The following is a 23,398-nucleotide window of genomic DNA, read 5'->3' as shown; positions in this document are numbered from 1 at the left end:
CAAAAATATGTAGAATACGTATCGGCCTAAACTGAGGAAAAAAATATGTTTTTTAATATATTTTTTTAGGGATATTATAGCAAAAAGTAAAAAATATAGAATTTTTTTCAAAAATTGACGCTCTATTTTTGTTTATAGCGCAAAAAATAAAAACTGCAGAGGTTATCAAATACCACCAAAGGAAAGCGCTAGTTGTGAAAAAAAAAAAAAAAGGATGTCAATTTTGTTTGGAAGCCACGTCGCACGACCGCCAGTCAGTGAAAGCGACGCAGTGCCGAATCGCAAGAAGTGGCCGGGTCCTTTAGCTGCTAAATAGTACAGGGTTTAAGTGGTTAATGGGACTGCGACATTGTGACACTTTTTTGGGAACCAGTGACATTTTTACAGTAATAAAAATATGCACTGTTATTGTACCATTGACACTGGCAGGGGAGGGGTTAACATCAGGGGCAATCGATGGGGGTTAAATGTGTTCCCTGTCTGTGTTTTTTAACTGTATGGGGGACTGTGTGACTGGGGAAACACATAGGATCGGTGTGATCTCCCGTCAGAACGGAGATCTGCCTTGTTTACACAGGCAGATCCCTATTCCGTCACTGCGGGAAACGATCGCAGTTGGCCAGCAGTCATTGAGTTCCCGAGACGACGTTCAGCTATGGCGATTTGCGGGATTGTGCCAACTTGCCGCAGTATAATGATGGCTTAAATTTAAAAAATTAAAATTAAACATTAAAACCCAACTCCATACTCCCAGCTTGCCCTGCCAAAGGCCCCCTACCTGCCTTGATGTCTCCCATACTTTTTATTTATCTTTTTTTCTGATGTCTCCTGTCCAGTCACGTGATGTCCTCTGGCTCCTCGGTCATCTGCTAGTGGTGGGCAGTCCTGGATTCTGATGTAATAATATACTGTGAGTGTGGGCCACTATGACTGAGTGAGGGTGGGCGTCATTCAACCCATGAGACTGAGGACATCTTCTGACCAAAAAGAGGTACTGCCAGGCCAAGTACATTTTGGATTGAAGGCGAGTATTGCATCCTGAGCTGCTTTTTTAACAGTACCCAAGAAACAAAAAAAAATAAAAATGTTGTTCCGAGTTTATTTATTTTGTAGATGTATGGCATGTAAAAAAAAAAAAAAAAAAAAACGATCTTCACTGCAGCTGAGCGCCACAAACCAGAAGCACTATTCAATTAATTGTTTTTATATTTAACGCAAACTTCCCCATCCATCTACGTGTTCATGCTTTATTTTGTTGAGAAATCACGTTGAATAACTCCCTGCTAGCATTTCTGGCCGTGGCCATCTTGACTAAGGGCAAATGATTCATGTAGCATTTACTTCCTGGAATCTATCTGCCCTTGGCTCAAGCATGCATGCCGGAGGGTGTGTTTAGCTGAGAAAATCTCCCCCTCCTGAAGACTCCTGGGATGTATGACATCATTTGCCTGGCCAAGAAACCAGGAAGTAACTGAAAAAAAATATGATGCGTTTTCCTATCTATTTACCAACGCTAGCAGCATGAGGATTAAAAATAATCAATATTGATTGGGAGATTGAAGTTCCACTTTAAGGCTGCTTAGATTTCAACACTTGTCTGCATAGAGCCCTACAGTGGTTGTAAACCTCAGACATTTTGGCCAATCGGAAAACGGGTTTCATAACCCGCTTCCCGATTGGCTGAGAGGAGGATTAGTGTGAGAATAGCGAATATTCATTTGCTGTTGTCACACAACTGGGCGGGCTCAGAGCACAGTGCTCTGCGCCCCAAGCCCACCCTTTTTTGAAGTCTATTACAGAATGTGGGCCAGATTCATAAAGACTTACGACGGGCGTATCAGTAGATACGCCGTCGTAAGTCCGAATCCGCGCCGTCGCAACTTTAAGCGTATGCTCAAACTGAGATATGCTTAAATGTTGCTAAGATACGACCGGCGTAAGTCTCCTACGCTGTCCTATCTTAACTGCATATTTACGCTGTCCGCTAGGGGCGTGTACGCTGATTTACGCCTAGAATATGTAAATCAGCTAGATACGCCTATTCACAAACGTACACCCGGCCGTCGCAGTAAAGATACGCCGTTTACGTAAGGCGTTTTCAGGCGTAAAGATAAACCACCAAAAAGATGGCGCAGCCAATGTTAAGTATGGACGTCGGAACCGCGTTGAATTTTTCAAATTTTATGTTGTTTGCGCAACTCGTCCGTGAATGGGGCTGGCCGTAATTTACGTTCATATCGAAAGCATTGACGATTTGCCAACGTCGTTTGGAGCATGCGCACTGGGATATGTCCACGGACGGCGCATGCGCCGTTCGTTGGAAACGTCAAATACGTGGGGTCACTAGTATTTTACATAGAACACGCCCCCAACCAGCCTATTTTGAATTAGGCAGGCTTACGCCGGCCCAGTTACACTGCGCCGCCGTAAGTTACAGCGCAAGTTCTTTGTGAATACAGGACCTGCTGCTCTAACTTACGGCGGCATAGTGTATCTGAGATACGCTACGCCCGCCAAAATCTACCTGAATCTAGCCCTATGTCTCTAATCACATGCTTCAAACCCCCACCCCCTCCATTGGAATCCATGATACAGCACCCTGTATGTAGATGCACGGATAGAGGAGGTGCCCTCTATGGTTGGGCTGCCACTGTTAGTGCTCTGGATTGTGACACACGATCAGATTTTCCGACAGCAAATGTGTGATGGCAGGGTTTTGTCGGAAAATCTGACCGTCTGTATGCTCCATCGGACAATTGTTGTCGGATTTTCCACAAGTCCGTCAAAAAAAAAAAAAGTACAAAACACGCATGCTCCAAACCAATGCTAACCATAGCACAACATTGTGAAAAAAATGTAGCGCCCATGGGCGCTACATTTTTTTCACAATTTTTTCACCTTACATCCATATGGTATGTTGGCAGCCTGATTTACACTATTATTTGGTTTGCGCATTATTGTATATACACCTACATAGCACAACATTAACAGAAGTTGCCCAAAGGGTGGCGCTAAAGAGCTGAAAAAACATGTCGTTTTGTGAATGTTGGCTAAAAAATTTCTGCCGTCTGTATGCAGAACAAGTTCACGGCCAACGCCCTTCGGACAAAATTCCACGGATTTGTCCGATGGAAATCCAATCGTGTGTATGAGGTTTAAAGGGTTTGTAAAGGAATTTTTTTTTTTATCTTAATAGCTTGCTTTACCTTAATGCAGTGCTGTTTTCATGTCCTCATTGTTCATTTTTGCTCTCAAGTTGCTGTAATTCTTCTCTGATCTCCACACTTCCTGGTTGTCTGTTTCCTGATAACCACAGTACTGGGAGCTTTCTCTCTGTGGTCACTAATCAAGGAGGTGTGATTACTGTGTGTCTAAAACCCCACAGCACCAATCAGTTTCGTTTTCCAAACCATCACTGCCCTGTATTGGCTCTGTGGCTCTGTACAGCAGAGGCAGGAAACAACATGCAAAAACGAAACTAGAAACTGCAGGCACATTATATGATTGATTTTTATCTATTTTTAATCGTTTTTAAAAAGGAATCAGTTAACTATTATGTCTCTATACCCTGTAAACAGTCATTTCAGCAAAAAAATAGTTTTTTATTTACAACTCCTTTAAGTGTAATTTCTGTCTGCTGCTCCATTCCTCTGCCATCAGTATGAACCACTTCTGACAAGTTTTCCCGACACCAAGAGAAAAAAAGGTGACAGGGGAAAAGAGGTCCCAGCACACAGCCTATGAATGAAAGCCTCAGCTCTGCTCCTGTGTGAAGGGGGGTATCCCTTCCCTCCATTCAGCTCTGCAGTGTGTACCTTCAGCTTTCTGCCCCTTTCTTCTGACAGCTCAGACAAGCTTTATAAATTCCTGGACTTTGCACAGATGTAGAGAAGAGAAGACTGCAGATAAAACAGATACCTTACGTAGGAGGATATGTTTAATCTTCGTGTATCACCTGAGGCCAATCACTTCAAATAAATTATTTGTTATATGTCATTTCTTTATGACATTTACAACTATCGCTGTTCACCTCATAGCATTGTCTGTAATTCCCCCCCCCCCCCCCTTCCTGCATGCCCCCTAGTCCTCCATAGGCGTCTGTGCTGTCCATCATGTTAGATTGGTTCTTCAGCCGACGATCCTGTGCACCATAAGAACGATCATAGCGGCAGTTCCGCTGCTTGATCGTTCTTATAGGCGGCGGGGGGGGGACGTCCCTCCCTCCGGTGCTTCTCCGGGCTCTCCCGTGCCATCGGAGACCCAGGGGGAAATGATCCGCCGTCGGCGGATGGAAAGCATAGAGATGACTGGTGACCAGATGGTCACCAGTCATCTCTATGATTGTCGGAGGCCCGGGCGCAGGGGCGGACTGACAACTCATGGGGCCCCCGGGCTATAGAAGATTATGGGGCCCCTGGGCTTATAGATGGCCACCACGCCAGGAGGCAGTGCACAGGCGGGGAAGCTAAAATCTCGGGATTTTCACATCAAAAGCATGTCGGTTTCGGACATATCAGGGACAGATGTAAAAAAAAAAAAAAAAAAAAAAACATAGATTTTTACATACTGTCCCTGGTTTTACTGAGCCTGGCAACCCTGATGGGGCCCCCTAGTGGCATGGGGCCCTCGGGCAGTGCCCGAGTGACTCAATGATCAGTCTGCCCCTGCCCGGGCGCGATGTTATGACGTCACGCCCAGGTACCGGAATGTAAACACAGCCGCAATCGCGCATAAAAGCATTAGATCTGCAAAAAAAAAAATTCACGATCTCATGCTTTCCAGCCTGGAGGAGAGATGTGCGGTCTTATTGACCCTGCATCTCTCCATAAAGAGTACCTGTCACAAACCATTCCTATTACAAGGGATGTTTACATTCCTTGTAATAGAAATAAAAGTGATATAAAATAAATTGAGTAAAAAAAAAAAAATTGAAATTTTAAACGCCCCTATCCCCGGTAGCTCGCGCTCAGAAGCGAACACACACACGCAAGTCCCGCCCACATATGTAAACGCTGTTCAAACCACACATGTGAGGTATCGCCACGTGCGTTAGAGCGCCAGCAACAATTCTAGCACTAGACCTCCTCTGTAACTCTAAATTCGTAACTTGTAAAAAAACGCCTATGGAGATTTTTAAGTACTAAAGTTTGGCGCCATTCCACGAGTGTGCGCAATTTTAAAGCGTGACATGTTAGGTATCTATTTACTCGGCGTAACTTCATCTTTCACATTATACAAAAAAATTGTGCTAACTTTACTGTTTTGTTATTTTTTAATTCATTTTCCCCCAAAAAAAGGCGTTTGAAAAATTATTGCGCAAATACCGTGCGAGATAAAAAGTTGCAATGACCGCCATTTTATTCCCTAGGGTGTCTGCTAAAAAAAACATATATAGTTTTTGGGGGTTCTGAGTAATTTTCTAGCAAAAAAAATTGGATTTTTGCATGAGAAGTGCAAAAATAGGCCCGGTATGGAAGTGGTTAAATTCCAAATCGGTTTGCAAGTGTTGTCTCACAAAACGAGTAGGATTCAAGCCTCTGCGGTGTGCAGTACTGCATTTGGCCAGAGGTGTGGGGGCGCTGGTGACATTCGGAGACACTCTCATGTTTCCGAGTGTCTCCAATGCCCCACCTCTGGCCACATGCGGTACTGCAAACCATAGAAGTCACTGTGGAACGAATTATCCGAGTTTCCATTGAGTTCTATGGGGAAACTCGCTTTGATATACAAGTGCATCGGATTACAAGCATTCTTCTGGGACAAATTATGCTCTTGATCCAAGGTTCTACTGTATCTGTATCTCAGGTTGTGATAGTATAGGAGTTACAGGATAGATAACGTGTTCTATTTAACTCACCACTTATTTATTGATCTGATAAACTATCGCTATGCTTACCATACAGTCATGTGTCACGCCATCATAAATACACTCACAGGCCACTTTATTAGGTACATCCGTTCAATTGCTTGGTAACACAAATTGCTAGTCAGCCAAACATATGGCAGCAAATCAATGCTTATAGGCATCTAGACGTGGTGACGACGACTTGCTGAAGTTCAAACTGAGCATCAGAATGGGGAAGAAAGGGGATTTAGGCAACTTTGAACATGGCATGGTTGTTGGTGCCAGACTGGCTGGTCTGAGGATTTAAAAAAACTGCTGATCTACTGGGATTTTCACGCACAACCATCTCTAGGGTTTACAGAAAATGGTTCGAAAAAGAGAAAATATCCAGTAAACGGAGCTCGCGTGGATGAAAATGCCTTGTTGATGTCAGGAGAATGGGCAGACTGGTTCGGGACGATAGAAAGGCAACAGTAACTCAAATACCCACCTGTTACACCCAAGATATGCAGAATACCATCTCTTTTTTGTTTGTTAATTCTCCTTTAAGGGGGTGTGGCAGAGGGCGTGTCCTATGCCTACATACATTTGCTAGTAGGTGTCCCTCATTCCCATCTCAAAATGTTGGGAGGTATGGTTCTGGTGACCTGTAGGGGGGGCAAGGAATTCCTTTAGTTTGCAGAGATTTCCTCTCACTTCCTGTTTGGCTATGGGGCAGGAAGTGAAGGGAAATCTACCCAACGGGACAGAGATGGTGAAAACAAATCTGACAGGGGTGATAACCCTTCCTAAGAGCCCTGTCACACTGAGCCGCCCATAGCGTCAGCGGTAAAACTATGCTATTTTGGGCGGATTTGCTGCGCATTTCAGCCACTAGCGGGGCAGTTTTACCCCTAGCTAGTGGCCGAGAAAGGGTTAAAACCACCCCCAATGCGCTGCTGCAGCAGCACATTGCAGGCAGTATAGCCGCGCTGTCCCATCGATTTCAATGGGCAGCGGTATACACACCGCTCCAAAAATGCAGCTAGCAGGACTTTTTTTACTGTCCTGCTAGCGCAACGCTCCAGTGTGAAAGCCCTCAGGCTTTCACACTGGAGACAATAGAGCAGCTGTTTGAGGGCAGATTACAGGCGCCATTTTTAGTGCCTGCAATACGCCCTCAGTGTGAAAGGGATCTTACTCTATCCAAAAAGGAGAAGAAAAAAAAATTGTTACTTAACATAATTTTCCTTTCCTGGTGCATCTCCATGACAGCAAACGCACTAGTATTCTGCCATAGATGCACCAATACAAAGTGTTGCCTATAGTTCTACTTAAAAGTGCAGTGAAACCTCGGATTGCGAGTAACGCAGTTAACGAGTGTTTCGCAATACGAGCATTTTTTTTTTCTTCTTAAAGCGGAGGTTCACCCTTAGAGGGCACTTTTTCCCTTAGCTTCATGCTCGTTTTCTCTAGGGGAATCGGCTATTTGTTTTAAAATATGTGCAGTACTTACCCGTTTACGAGATGCATCCTCTCCGTCGCTTCCGGGTATGGGCTGCGGGAATGGGCGTTCCTTCTTGATTGAGAGGCTTCCGACGGTCGCATCCATCGCGTCACGATTTTCCGAAAGAAGCCGAAAGTCGGTGGGCAGGCGCAGTATAGAGCCGCACCGACTTTCGACTTCTTTCGGCTACGAGTGACGCGATGGATGCGACCGTCGGAAGCCTCTCGGAAGACTGTCAATCAAGAAGGAACGCCCGCTCCCGAAGACCCATACCCGGAAGCGACGGAAGAAGATGCATCTCGAAAACGGGTAAGTACTGCTCATATTTTAATACAAATAGCCGATTCCCCTAGACCGAACGAGCATGAATCTAAGGGGAGAAAAAAAAAAAAATTATAAATGGGTGAACTCCCGCTTTAAGTTGGTTTGCGAGTGTTGTCTCACAAAATGAGGATTCAAGCCACAGCAGTGTGCAATACTGCATTTGGCCAGAGGTGCGGGGGCGCCGGAGCCCAGCAGAGCCAATCAGGGCCATTTGGAAAAACTTGGAAATACGCCGTTCCCGAGCTGTCCCGAGCCTTTGAGTATTTCAGAGGCTCTCCGGTGCCCCCCCCCACCTCTGGCCACATGCGGTATTGCATGCCATAGAAGTCAATGCGGAACAAATTATTTTCGTTTCCATTAACTTCTATGGGGAAATTTGCTTTGGTATGCGAGTGCTTTGGATTACAAACATTCTCCTGGAACGGATTTTGCACGTAATCCAAGGTTCCACTGTAAAACTAAACTATGTATTCCTAACCCAGAAACGTCTCATATATTGCTCTCAAATTATTATTTTTTTTTACTGCCGTTAGTGCCGGTTCACGCAACCGCGACTTGGGATCCGACTTGTGTCTCCCCATGAGAAATTCCATTGAAGTGAATGAGAGCCGTCTTAATGTACGCTACTGAAGTCGCTCCGACTACAGAAAAGGTTCAAGGCGACTTCTAGGCAACTTTTACCCATTGATTTCAATGGAAGTTGCCTCCAAAGTCGGATCACTGTCTTAACTGAAGCAACTTTACAGGAAGAGAAAATTGTTTACTCAGGCAAACCCCTCCCTCCCACAGAGCTGATTATTCTGTGATTGGCCACAGCCAATAAAAATAAATCTCTGGAAAACTGGAACACTCAGAATCTGGTGCAGGTGTGCATGGTAGCCAATCAGCTTCTAACCTCAGCTTGTTCAATTGAGCTTTGACAATAAAACCTGGAAGCTGAAAAGTCTTTCATTTGGGTCACATTATTTATTGCTGTCATTTGTGTATTAGATTTTATTTCTCTGGCCATACACCATACAATTTTCTTATTCAATTTCCTTTACATTTACCTTCAACTATGTAGTGCAAGGGCCGGCCTGATTGCAAACAAAATTTAAAGTGTTTAGGTCTGACCTCGTATTATATGGTTTTGGTAAATCTAAAGGAAAGTTGTACAAGAAAATTGTATAATGTATGGCCAAGCCTAAGTTGACTGCGCTGACACCCACCGCTATCCGGTCCATGAAATCCAGACGGATGGAGACCCTCTTTTCCATCCATCTGGTGGACTGGATGAAAACAGACAGGTGATCTGTTTTCATCTGATGTCCCCCATAGAGGAGAGCGGGGCTCTCACAGGTCTGTCTCAGCACAGTGAGCCGAGACGGACCCATCATCCGCCTGCTCAGCGGATCGATCCCCTCGTTGAGCAAACCGGGGTCCACGGGGCAGACCAGCCGTGTGAAGGGAGCCTAAAGGAAGGGTTATAACCCCTGTAAGGCAAATGTTTGCTATATGTGTCCCATTGGGGAGATTTACCTTCACCTCCTGTCCCATAGCCAAAACAGGAAGTGAGAGGAAATCCCTGCAAATTAAAGCGGAGGTCCGCGCCAAAAAATTTTAGAATACAAGCAGCTACTGGCTTTTAATAATAGGACACTTACCTGTCCTGGAGTCCAGAGATGTCGGCATCCGCAGCTGATGTTTCCATCAGCTGTCGGGTGCTGCTGCCGCCGCCATTGCGGGTAAGGGAATCCAGCAGTGTAGCCTTTCGACTTCAGACCAGGGAACCATACTGCGCATGCGCAAGGCCTGCTCCTCTCTCCTACTGGCCTGGCGACAGGGGGAGCCCGAGCCGTGACATCAATACCCGCGGCTAAGGCTCTCGGAAGTGGGAAAGGATACCCGTCAAAGACAGGTATGCTGTCTATGACGGCAGGAATCAGATGGGGGGGGGGGGGGGGGGACGCCACTTTAACTACTTCCTTACTTTGCTATAGCCAAAAGATAGCTACAGCGCAGCTCTGTTGATTCGGGAGGGTGTCCATGGACGTTTTCCCGGAACCACACCCCTTGTGCATCCTTCGGACACAGCCAATCACATCCGGTTATCGGCAGTACTTTACTCATGCGCTGTCACATCACAAGGAGAGGAGGGCCGGTAACAGGGGATATGCACACAGATAAACAGTGCACTGATCATCAGTTCCCCCATTATTAGTGCAGCCCCATCAGTGAAGGCGAAAATTTTCTTATTTGCAATAATAGTTTGATGTTTACATTCCTTGTAATAGGAATACACGTGACCCAAATGTTTATTTTTTTAAAACAGTGTCAAAATAAAAAAATAAAGTAGAATTTTTTTTTTTTATCCGCCCTGTCCCGACGAGCTCACACGCAGAAGCGAACGCATACGTGAGTAGCGCCTGCATATGAAAACGGTGTTCAAACCACACATGTGAGGAACCTTCGCGATCGTTAAGAGTGAGAGCAATAATTCTAGCCCTAGACCTCCTCTAACTCCAAACATGCAACCTGTAGAATTTTTTTAAATGTCGCCTAAGGGTAAAAGTTTGTCGCCATTCCACGAGTGGGCGCAACTTTGAAGCGTGATATGTTGGGTATCAACTTACTCAGCATAACATTATCTTTCACAATATAAAAAAAAAAAAAAATATATATATATAATGGGCTAACTTTTCTTTTGTCTTTTTTTTATTCAAAAAAAGTGATTTTTGCTCTTGTAAGACCGCTGCGCAAATACGGTGTGACAAAAACAATTGCAACGACCGCCATTTTATTCTCTAGGATATATATTTTTTTATTTATTTATTTAATATTTGGGGGTTCTAAGTAATTTTCTAGCAAAAAAACAAAAAAAAAACAAAACAAAAAAACAGTTAACTTGTAAACACCAGATCTCAAAAAAGAGTAATGCGAGGCTTTCTCCCTGGTGTGGATAAAGCCTCTTAAAGGGGGGAGGGGGCGAGCAGCCAAGTCAGGACACTCTCTACTTTGCAGATAGAGAAAGGAGCTGTGTGTTAGTGGGTGTCCTGACACTCCTGCTCGCCCCCTCCCCTCTCAAAAGGCTTTCTCCACACCAGGGAGAAGAATTAAGAACATTTAAAAGCAAAATGGAAGGATGAGGTAAGTGAAGAAGGACTGCACTAAGGTAAAGGAAGCCATTTAGGGGGGGGGGGGAGAGAAATCCTTTACAACCCCTTTAAGTGATCAAACACTACCAAAAAGAAATCTCTGTCTAAAAAATAATAAAAAAAATTTGGGTACATGACCGCGCAATTGTCAAAGTGCGACATCGCTGAAACCCAGTAGGCAAGTGGTTATGGGAATCTCTTGGGGACCCCCAGGTCACCAGAACCAGTGTCCCTATTGAAAGATTTCCCCTCTATTACTTTTCTGGGAACAACCCAAAATTTGGGATTTACTTTTTCTTTCAATGATAATGGTAAACAGGAAAAATAGAGCGGATGATGAATCTCACAAATGGGGGCACAGTGAGCAATAAAAACTGACAGGCGCTCTAATCCATCTCCCCTCTATCCAAAATGTATATATATATATATATAAAAAAAAAAAAGTTTTAGTTACACTTTAACCGCTTGCGGCCCGCTCCACACACACATATATACTGTGGCATAAAAATACCACCAAAAGAAAGCTCTATTTGTGGAGGGAAAAAAATAAAGACATCAAATTTAGTTTGGGTACAGTGTCGCATGACCGCGCAATTGTCAGTAAAAGGATGCAGTGCCAAATTGCAAAAAATGCCCTGGTTATTAGGGGGGGGGGAGAATCCTGAAGTGGTTAAGCTTTGATTAAACACAAAAAAGAGGGGGGGGGGGGGCTGAAAACCACAACAACACACCACCACACAAAAGCCCGGAAGCCGGTTGGTTTCTATGCAGAGCTGCACCGGATTTTGCGCGCTCCAATTTTAGTCAAATCAACCGCAGTCAGAGTGCAAAAATAAATACAATAAAAAAGACACAGGCAACCAAAAGGAGTTACAACAACTAATAACTAAATAATTTTGAACAATATATAAAAAAACAAACAAAAACAAAACAAAAACAAAAAACACATGATGATAAATGTAACTGATCAGTGTGGCTCCTGTGCAGGAGAGGTGTGTTGTGCCATTGTAAACCATGCAAACACTAAATAACTATAGTAGTTATAACCCAGCATTACAATAAAAGCACTGGTGGATGGAGCGGTTGCCACCATTTTCAGGTCTTGGCCAGCTTGGTGTGTACACATCACCTGTGCTCTCACCTTCTCTCCTCTCCTTCCACCCACACTGCTGTCTGGAAGTTTTCCTCCTCTGATTGCTCCTCTCCTCTCCTTCCCTGTGCACCGCCTTCCTCCTCTCCTCTCCCCTCCCTCATTTCCTCCCCCTTGTATGTGAATAGCTTCTATTCTGGCAGCCCTCCCTAGTCCCTCCCTTCTTCTGCCTTACCTTTCCTCTTCTCCCCTGACTGTAGCCTTCTCCTCCTTTCCTCACCTCCTCCTCCTGATCACTCCCTCTATGGATGGATGGATGGGACTGGATCCCACACACAGCACACAAGACTGATCCTACCTCCAGGACCTGTCCCTCTATGGAGGATCAAAGGACAGGAGGACTCACCTGCACTGTAAGACCTTTGTAACTTCATACCTAACATTGCTACAGAAAGGAAAGTCCTCGTCCTGAACTGACCCCCTCCATTGTGTCTGCTGCCCCTTCTTCTTTTTATGTGATATTTTATAGCATTCCTTCTTGGTGAAACATTCCACGGTGCCGGAAATCCAGGGATCTGGGACAGGAGGACGTAGGTTGGAGCAGACTTCTGAGAAACCGTCCTCTTCTTAAAGGGTCCCACCTGCTAAGAGACTGCGGCATCCCAGAGGTATTGTAGTCCTAGAAGTCCCACACCTGGGGATGACAGGGGGAGAGTGGAATCTGAGAGGGAACCAAGTCCAGCCTGGGTGTGACCGTTCCTGCAGGCAGGGTGCATCTGTGTGTCACATTGTCGCTGTGCTGGCTTCTGACTAATTGTGAGCGGACTGGAAGTGCAACTTGTCATCTACATCTCCAGGAGAGCCGTGGTGTCGCTGACATAGTCGTGGTGTCGCTGACATAGCCGTGGTGTCGCTGACATAGCCGTGGTGTCGCTGACATAGCCGTGGTGTCGCTGACATAGCCGTGGTGTCGCTGACATAGCCGAGGTGTCGCCAGGACCATGGCGGAGCAAGAGGGGCTGCAGTTCGGGAAAGCGGACTTTGTCCTAATGGACTCGGTTACGTTACCAGAATTTATGGCTAATTTAAAACTCAGGTAAGTGCTGCAAAATCCCAAATGACAACTTATAAGGTGCAGGGGGGTCTGTAGCAGCCAATCAGAACTCATCTTTCACCTGTCTTACTATAGCAGCTGACGTTTAATTGGTTGCTATAGGTGTCTGCACTTTGCTGATTGTGCTGTTTTAGAGATAAGCCTTGTAATGTTTTCAGTGAGTTTGGTAAAGAGGACCTGTTATTAAGGATGAGCTCTGGCGTGTTCGCATAGAACACGTGCAGAGCCCGCCAGGAAGTGTGCACGGCGCTGCGCTAATAACAGCCAGGGAGACATTTCACGATCCCTGCAGCCGAGCATCGGGACAATGTCTCCCTGGCTGTGATTAGCACAGCGCTGTGCACACTTCCTGGCGGGCTCTGCACGTGTTCCATGCGAACACGCCGGAGCTCATCCTTACCTGTCATATGTGAATAAGAACCTTTATGCCGTGTACACACGATCAGTCCAACCGATGAGAACGGACTGATGGACCGTTTTCATCGGATAACCGATGAAGCTGACTGATGGTCCGTCGACTGATGGTACGAGTACTCCCGCAAATACTCGGAATCGGTCCCGATACCGATACTAGTATCGGTATCGGGACAACCCTACCCCAAGGGAAGGAATAGTGCCCTATTGTTGGCATCAGGTACCTTACAAAAAGGTTGTGTTCACGCTTTAGACCCCATTCACACCTTAGCGACAGCCGCGTTCGGCGGTAGCGGCGTATTTTGCCGCGGGTGTGAAACTTTCGATTTTTTTTTTTTTTTTTTTTTTTTTCAAAAGTCTTCCCATTGCTGTCAATGGGAAAACGCCACTGTCGCCTGAAAAAAAGGGTCCGGGACTTTTTTTCAGGCGACAGGCGTTCGGCGTCTATGAGATGTGAACCATCTCCATAGACAGCAATGGGAATTCTCCCCTCTAGCGGCAGAAGCGTCCGGCGTTTTGTCGCTCAGGTGTGAATGCAGCCTTACTATAAACCTACACCTGACTTTACCATTGAAGCTCTAATGGCCATGATCTAGTTGTAAACGTACACAAGGACCTGTTTTGGATGGATGATGACCTACTTATGTTTTTTGATTGTGGGAGGAAATTACTGAGGATATAAAAATGGCGTACAGTTGTGCCTTTGATGGGATTTGATCCAAGGAACCTGGTGTTCCAATCAAGGGTGTCGATCAATTCATTAATTGCTGCCCTTTATATGACCTCACATTGGAGCCCCACTCACTTGCTGTTGCAAAGTAAACTTACTTTCCTGATAGATATACTGGGGCAGGAAGATTCTGAATCTGTGGTGGAGAAAAAGAGTCAGAACGTCAGCCAAGATATTAAATATGGGGGTGATAAAGTTTTTCCGACGGATTTCCGCTCAAGCTGTCTTGCATACACACGGACACACCAAATTCCGATCGTCAAAAACGCGGTGACGTACAACACTACGACGAGCCTAGAAAAATGAAGTTCAATGCTTTCGAGCATGTGTCGAATTGTTTGCGAGCATGCGTGTTTTTTCCGGGAATTCCATACAGACGAACGGAATTTTTTTCTGTCGGAAAAAAAAGAACATGTTCTCTTTCTAAGTCCGTCGGAATTTCCGACGGAAAAAGTCCGATGGGGCATATACACTGTCGGAATATCCAATGAAAAAATTCCGTCTGACTTTTTCCATCGGAAATTCCGACCGTGTGTACGTGGCATTATGGTTTCCAAACACATATTGATGTGATCATTCGATCGGTCATTTCATGTGACTTAAGGGAATAAGTGCAATTTAAAACAAGATGAACTTTTTCTTTTTGCCCTTCTTCCTTTGGCCTATCTTAAAGTGGAGATCCACCTAAAAAAAATATTAAAAGCCAGCAGCTTCAAATACTGCAGCTGCTGACTTTAAATAAATGGATACTTACCTGTCCAGGGTGCCCGCGATGTCGGCAGAAGATGAGCAATCGCTCATCTCTTGGCTGCCCCTGCCGCAATCCTCGGTGAGGGAATCAGGAAGTGAAGCGTTGCGGCTTCACTGCCCGGTTCCCTACTGCGCATGCGCGAGTCGCGCTGCGCTTCCTCACTGGTCCCCGCTGTGTTCTGGGAACTGTGTGTTTCCCAGAAGACAGCGGGGGATGACGACAGGAAGGGCGTGACTGCCCGGAAGTGAGTGCAAATTCCTGTATTATACAGGTATCTACAACCCCCTCCCCCCTGAAAGGTGCCAAATGTGACACCGGAGTGGGGGGGGGGGGGGGGGTGTTGGAATTCCGAAAAGCGGAGGTTCACTTTTTGTGTGGAGCTCCGCTTTAACTTCACGGATGAATACTTGCCTCTATCTTCAAGCGGCAGTTCCACTGATTGTTCGCATCCAGCACCATAAGTCTTCACTGTCCTGGCCGCACCTGCGCATTATAAACCCAGACTTCTATGGGGCCATCTCCCGCCTCAGGGCCCAGCCCAATGGAAGTCTATGGGGCACTATTTGGATGTAATCAAACATGGGATTGAGAGAGAGAGAGAGACTTGTAAAGCGCAACACATGCAAACTGAATCGCCTCTGGGCGCTGTATCCATTTCATGGGTAAGGAACCCCTTGACCTCAGAAGAGATAGGTTTTAATCTTTCTCCTGAAGGCCAAGTGGTCCGACTCCAGTCGGATGGTGGTTGGTAGTGCATTCCACAGGCGAGGTCCCTGGACTGCAAATCTTCGATCTCCTTTGGACTTGTATCTGGCTTTGGGTATCCAAAGAGGTAAGTATGCATCTTTGGAGGGTGGACTAAGTTGGATCAGGGGAAGGGGCCAAAAGGATAGGTGTTTCCTCTCACTTCTCATTGTGTCTCTGGGACAGGAAGTGAAGGGCAATCTTCCCAAAGGGACATTGACTGGGGTTCTAATCCTTCCCTTTTTTTTAATCAAAATTGTTAAAAAAAAAAAAAAAAAAAAAAAAGGATGGATTATACATACACTCTAACCAAATTGGTTGCCATGGGCAAGAGGCCTTTTCTACTGTTCCAACGTTTTTGTATAAGGCATGAGAAAGGGCATCTCTCCCTGAAACAAGTTGCCTAGGCCAGTGGTCGCCAACCTTTCGGACCTTACTTGCCACTAAACACAAAATTTTGAATCACATGGACCAGTTATGCCACGTACACACGATCGGATTTTCCGTTATAAAAACCTTGGATGTTTTTTTCGACAGAATTTCGCTCAAGCTTGGCTTGCATACACACGGTCGCACAAAAGTTCTCTGAACTTTCGACCGTCAAGAACGCAGTGACGTACAACACAACCACGAGCCGAGAAAATGAAGTTCAATGCTTCCGAGCATGTGTCTAATTGTTTCTGAGCATGCGTCGGAATTTTGTGCGTTGAAATTGCTACAGACGATCAGAAAATTTGAGAACCAGCTCTCGATCTTTTGTTGGCGGAAATTCCGACAGCAAAAGTCCGATGAAGCGTACACACGGTTGGAATTTCTGTTCAAAAGCTCACATCGGACTTTTGCTGGCGGAATTTCCGATCGTGTGTATGAAGCATTAGTTGAATTTTACATGCCTTCTACACACAATGTTCTGGCTTTCTGCCCCCCTCCCCCTGGATTAGTGGTTCTCAAACTCAGTCCCTAAGTTCCCCCAATTTTTCCATGTTTTCAGGTTTTTCCTTTACTTTGCACAGCTGCTTTGAATCAATATCAATGACAGGGTATTGATAGGAGCAGGGCTTTTTTTTTTTATCAAACAATAGGTGCTGGAACTCAACCACGACCCCCCAAAATCCCCCCCCCCCCCACATACAGGGTCCTAAAGGGGCATTAAATACCAGGATTGCATTACACACAGTGCAGAGCTGTCACGTGTAAACACAGAAACCGGACATCTGTGTTTACAAGTGATTGCGGTAAGCAGGCACCAAAGGGTCTGAGCCAGAGGTGGTGGAACTGAGTTCCACCAAGTTCCCCCTGAAAAAAAGCCCTGGATAGGAGCTATTTTATCTAAGGGAAGTTCCCAAAACATGGCCTGTTGGGGGTTCTTGAGGACTGAGGTTGAGAACCACTGCCCCGGATCACACTGCTGCCTTATATACACAATGCTCCGGCTCTCTGCCCACCAGACATGTACTCAAGCTCTGTTCTCCCTCCCACAGTCTGTGATCAGTGCTGCCATTAGAAGTCCCCTCCTTCTTCACCTCCCGCTCTCTGCGCTACTCCAGTAGCCTTCCTATGAGTGCATCGGGTATCGATGTACCGTGGCAGTATTGACTGTCGGCGCACATTGAGAACAACACTGGAAACAACATTGGGCGGTACACATCCGCCACAGTGTTGATTTGCAGCAAAACTCCTGGGGACCACCAAAAATGTTCTTGTGGTCCACGGACCACTGGTCGGCAACCACTGGTCTAGAATACAGCCCAAGTTTTTGACCTGGAAGTAAGAGGAACTTACCTTTTCTTGGAAGATGAATGCTGCATGCCACACGCTGTGTTGGTGGCTCTCATTGTTCTCAGCATCCCAACACCTTACAGCACCAAACCTACCACTGGCTGCAGTTTGAGGTTTTTCTTGGGCTGGATATGGGAAATTATCCTGAACCACAAAGAAGCTTTTCTATATTTTATTCTTGTGAGTGCATTTTTCATTTTAGTCCAGATTGAAAGATATCACTACATTATTGGTGCTGTGAGCCTTTATCGTTTGGCCTTTATTACAATATTCCAGAACACTGCAAGATAGCTGTAGTGTCCTCAATAGATTATTATTATTATTATTTTTTTGGAGCTATATCTCTCACCCCTCAAAAGATGATTTATTTCAAGGTTTGAATGTTCTGCTGTGCTCTGCATATTTTTTCCTCTATTAGATATACGATTGGAAAGTTTTCTTTTCTTCTCTTTACCTGTTTTGTAATTTTGCAGTCAGTACTTTTATACGCCTTTTTCCTTATTCCGATTTTTTTTTTTTTTTTTTTTTTTTTGTGAGTGCATTTTTAATTCTAGTGCAGACTGAAAGATATTACTACATTATTGGTGCTGTCTGCCTTTATCATTTGGCCTTTATTACAATATTCCAGAGCACTGCAATATAGCTGTAGTGCCCTCAATAGATTATTTTTTTGGAGCTATATCTCTCACCCATCAAAAGATGATTTGTTTCAAGGTGTGAGGCTGGATTTACACCTATGGCATTTTTAGTGCTTTTTGCATTTTGCAGATTTGCACTACAGAACGTGTTCCATAGGAAACCATGTTAAATGGACTGTAGTGAAAAAATCTGCAAAATGCAATAAAGCACTAAAACTGCATAGGTGTGAATCCAGCCTTATAACTGGATTCAGAGAGACCGGCTTAATGTTAAGGCGGCGTAGCGTATCGCATATACGCTACACAGCCGTAAGTCAGAGAGGCAAGTGCTGTATTCACAAAGCACTTGCCTCCTAAGTTGCGGCGTAGCGTAAATGGGTCGGCCTAATTCAAATGAGGAACAGGAGGGCGTGTTTTATGTAAATGATTAGTGACCTGACGTGATTGACGTTTTTTACGATCGGCGCATGCGCCGTCCGTGGACATATCCCAGTGTGCATTGCTCCAAAGTACGCCGTTTCGACGTGAACGTAAATTACGTCCAGCCCTATTCGTGTACGACTTACGCAAACGACGTAAAAAGATAGGCCTGTTCCGACGTCCATACCTAGCATGGGCAGCGCCACCTAGGGAGCAGCTTTATCTTTACGCCGGCGTATCTCTAATGTAAACGGCGACGGGCGCACATACGTTTCTGAATCGGCGTATCTAGTCATTTGCATATTCTACACCGAACTCAACGGAAGCGCCACCTAGCGGCCAGCGTAAATATGCACCCTAAGATACGACGGTGTAGGAGACTTACGCCACTCGTATCTTAGCCTAATTTAAGCGTATCTGGTTTCCAGAATACGCTTAAATTTACGACGGCGTAGATTCAGAGTTACGACGGCGTATCTACTGATACGCCGGCGTAACTGTATCTGAATCTAGCTATTAATGTTCTATTGTGCTCTGCATATTTTTTTCCTTTATTATATTATAATATATATATGATTGGAGAGTTTTCTTTTCTTTTCTTTTTACCCGTTTTTGTAATATTGCAGTCAGTACTTTATGCGCCCATTTCCTCATTCCGATTATGAGCCCCCCACAGTGAATATGGACCACGTTCAGCGGGACATTTCTGCAGCAAACCTTGGTGCTTGGGTTGTGTTTTTTAGTAATTATGCACAGGCCTCCCCCTCCTCTTCTTCTCCGCCGTCAGCCCACCCCTTCCTCCCTCCCCCCCCCCTCTCCTGTCCTGGCACCAAGTCCTAGGTGAACGCCAGTTGGCATTTTCTTGTGATTTAATGTCTGGGATCTCAGGAACCGGAAAGGAAATGACGACTCCTGAAAACAAACCTCATATTGTCGCTGTGAAACATTCATATTTTTTTTGTTTATTTTTGCAAGTTTAAAGGGTGAGCCGGTCCAAAGTGTACAGATGTCGGAGAACTATTTAAAGCTCCTGCATTTACTTTGGTGAAACAGTCAGCCCTTTTCTTTCTGTGTAACAAAGTTGACTAATGTCCGTGACATGTGTATGAGTGATCCTTCTTTCCAAAGTTCATTAATGGTAACACACACATTCTATGGAATGGGAAGCTGGAACAAGGGAGGCATTGTCAGGAGGACGACCACGCTTTTCTTTTTCAGGAAAATCCTCTTCGTCATTTGAAAACCACATACATTCTACAGGGAAGAGGCCACTGACACCAAGCACAGGCCCACCTGATCCTCATGACATTGACACTCCTTCTCTGACTCTGAAGGCAAATATTTGCATGAACTGGCTGAATGTTAGTCCTCATGCACACAGAGCGTTTTTACTGCCGCTCTTAGCAGCGTCTGCCGAGTTTTTTTTTTTTTTAAAGCTTCTAAACGCAATGCGCCAGATCCACGTAGCGTATCGTAATTTTATTCCGGCGTAGCGTATCGTCGTAAGGCTACGCCGCCGCAACTTTGAGAGGCAAGTGCTGTATTCACAAAGCACTTGCCTCTAAAGTTACGGCGGCGTAGCGTAAATCTGCCGGCGTAAGGGCGCGGAATTCAAATGTTAAAGATGTGGGCGTGTTTTATGTTAATTTTACTTGACCCGACGTAAATGACGTTTTTTTCTGAACGGCGCATGCGCCGTCCGTGGGGTTATACCAGTGCGCATGCTCGAAATTAAACCGGAACAAGCCAATGCTTACGACGGTGACATCATTCTACGCAAATCCCTACTCGCGAGCGACTTGCGCAAAAGACGTAAAAAATTCAGAATTTGACGCGGGAACGACGGCCATACTTAACATTGAGTACGCCTCATATAGCAGGGGTAACTATACGCCGGAAAAAGCCGAACGCAAACGACGTAAAAAAGTGCGCCGGCCGGATGTACGTTCGTGGATCGCCGTATCTAGCTAATTTGCATACTCAACGCGGAATTCGACAAAAACACCACCTAGCGGCCGGCGGAAAAATGTACCTACGATCCCACGGCGTACTAAGACGTACGCCAGTCGGATCGAGCCCAGATGCCGTCGTATCTTGTTTTGTAGATCCAAAACAAAGATACAACGCAGGAACTTTGAAATTACGCGGCGTATCAATAGATACACCGGCATAATTCTTCTGTGGATCTGGCCTAATGTGTCCATGCACTCGGGCTTTTAGGAGCTTTTAGTGGCATAGGCGTTTAGAAGCTGTAAAAATAAACCCAGGGCCAGTACGTTCTAGAGCAGCATTTTGGCAGAAAAAACGCAGACCGTTCCTAAACTCTCCCAAACTCTGCTAAGCGCTGGTGTCCACCATTTAGCAGAATTTTTGGGGTGAAGGCCACTTGCGTCCTGAAAGAACCAGTCATTAGCTTGTTGTTAAGGAGAGGGCTGGAAAGCCAGCGGTCACGTCCCTAACAATGGATGAGTCATCAGCGGGATACCCTGCTGACAGCTGAATGTAAAAAAAAACATGGGGTTCAAAAATGTGGGAATCCATACCAGGACACCCCCCCCCCCCCATGTTGAGGGCATGTGGCTTGGTGTGGTCCAGGAGGGGGCGCTTATACCACCCCTTTCCTGGTCTGCCAGGCTGCATGCTTGGATAAGGGTCTGGTATGGTTTTTGGGGAGGACCCCATGCCATTTTTTTTTTTTTTTTTATGTTTTGGCGTGGGTGTTCCCCTTAAAATTCATACCAAACCTAAGGGTCTGGTATGGAATTGGTGGGGGACCCCATGCCGTTTTTCTTTGAAAATTTGGCATGGGGTTCCCCTTAAAATTCATACAAGACTCAAAGGACTGGTTTTTACATTTTTGTACTGCTTGCAATGTTTTTTTTTTTTTTTTTACATTCAGCTGATGTCTCATCAGTTGATCAACAGCTCTCATCTGTTGTTAAGGATGCGGCGGCCAGCTTCCCGGGCTGCTCCTTGGCAACCAGCTATAAACTGGTTGTTAAGGATGCTGGCGGCCCTGCTCCTTAACACTGCAGCTACTAAACGTAGCTTACACACTAGTATAACACTGCTAAACGCCAGCAAAAAAAGGCTAAAACATTCACGTTTTTTTTGTCTGGCGTTTTTACAGCAGTTTTTAGCTTGGGGCCTTATACTGTCATGCAACAGTATGATATTGTATGAAGTCTAAACCAATGCCATCAGATCAGCTACTCCTGGCAGGTCCCCAGCCAGGCTGGAAAATGTAAAAATGTTAATTTTTTTTTTTTTTTTTTTTTTTTTTTTTTTTCCTTTTAAATAGGATCTTCACCCTAGGAACAAAAAGCTGTTCGCCTGGGTAGGTTCTTCACCAGTCTTCAGGGCACCGGCATCTTTAGTGTGGGAAGCTGGCTATGACTCCTTTCAGGTTCACAGCCAGCTTCCCACTGCACATGCACAAGTCTTGCTGCACTTTGTTAGTGTTCCACAGCCTTCTGGGACCTTTGAGTTCCAAGAGGCTGTAGGGAGGGTCGACAAACTTCCGCTTAGATCGCTCAGGTGATTCCAGTGGAATTGGGAGTGGGTACCTATCAAAACTTGGGTACCCACGCCCCCAAAAAAATGATTGTGCCCCGTTTGGGTGAAATTCTGTTTTAATGCATTCCCTGCATTAAGATAAACTCTCCACTACCTGTAATATCCACCCCCCTCACCTAAACACTTACCTGACTACTTTTACTGCTCCAGCGCTGTCCTGACTGCAGCATCACTCCTCTAATTTGCTGGTCTCCCAGGAAACACCGAGAGCAGTTGGAGGGCTGCTGTCACAGCATGATGAGAGACGAGCCATCAATCCTGACAGGGGACATGTCCACAGATAATCAGGGCACTGATCAGGGCAGCCCCATCAGTGCCCATCAATGCTGCCCATCAGTACCACCTGCCAGTGCCCATCAGTGCTGAATATCAGTGCAGCCTCGTCAGCGCACGTCCGTGAAGAAGGAAAATTACTTATTTGCAAAACAGAACTAAACAAAGATTTTTTTTTTTGTTGTTGTTTTGTTGCAGGTTATTGAATCCCCCCCCCCCCCCCCCCCAAAATAAAAGCAAGATTATGCAATGAATATTGGAATGGCATGTACTAGCGCTGCATAGTAGACATATGACCGTTTTTACATGTTATACTGATGAGGTCTTTACATTTTTGCTAGATGTAAGCTTACAAGTGATGTAATGGTTTAAGAATGATATCATTTGGTTCGTTATTTCATGTTAGAAACATTCATATTCTAATGTACTTTTTCATTGATTGCAGTCATTCTGCCTTTGTTGACATAACCAAGATGTCAATGATCCCTTAGAAGCATGTTATGTATACCAGGTATTGCACTCCTCCGTATTCACCCTTTGCAATTCTATTTTTGGGAAAAATGTGTAGGATACTAACATGGAGTCACTTGACTTTGTATCATTAGTAAAAGTCCAACTTTTAACCTTCTGGTCCTTCCAGTCTTTAAAAGTGCATTAATCCCTATGAAGCCAAGAATAGAGATGGGTGTCGGGGTGATGTAACTTCAGCACATATGCCCAGGAGCTACATGATCAATGGCAGTCCAATGGCTGAAGAAGGAAGACAAGAAGATTGCAGAAGACAGATGACCATAGGCGTGCGCACAGGGTGTGCCGGGTGCGCCCAGGCACACCCTAATCACTCTGTGCAGCACAGATTCCTCCTATTGAGGCCACTCAAGACCTCCCTGCTGTGTTCCCTTTTGCAACGTGCTACCTGAACTTGTTGGCTTTTTTTACGTTTAAGAGTAGACATCACAAGAAGATGTCCACCTTTATTAGCCTAAAAACTGGCTGCATGTCTTCTAGGCCAAATCCTGCCCATCTGCCATTTTCAGGACAAGGGCACAACAGTTGGCAGGGCTTTGGCTGGCCACACAT

The 23,398-nt window shown here is 45.3% G+C and overlaps 1 protein-coding gene across 2 annotated transcripts in view; it reads left to right on the top strand.

Annotated features, from left to right (window-relative positions):
• The first annotated feature begins 12,110 nt into the window (after nt 1-12,110).
• MYO1D (myosin ID) overlaps nt 12,111-23,398 on the top strand; it is a 132,770-nt gene continuing 121,482 nt past the window's right edge. Inside the window, exons 1-2 of one of the 2 annotated variants that reach the window (XM_040329843.1) lie at nt 12,111-12,292; nt 12,409-12,975. In XM_040329843.1, coding sequence (XP_040185777.1) covers nt 12,881-12,975 — 95 coding nt within the window. In that variant the 5' untranslated portion in view covers nt 12,111-12,292; nt 12,409-12,880. Of the gene's footprint in view, nt 12,976-23,398 lie in introns of both variants that reach the window. The other variant, XM_040329842.1, reaches the window with a different exon arrangement.

The sequence above is a fragment of the Rana temporaria genome, chromosome 12, assembly GCF_905171775.1.
Source record: "Rana temporaria chromosome 12, aRanTem1.1, whole genome shotgun sequence".
Lineage (NCBI taxonomy): Eukaryota > Metazoa > Chordata > Amphibia > Anura > Ranidae > Rana > Rana temporaria.
Note: the sequence above shows the minus strand (reverse complement) of the source record. Positions and strands in the feature narration are given on the sequence as shown.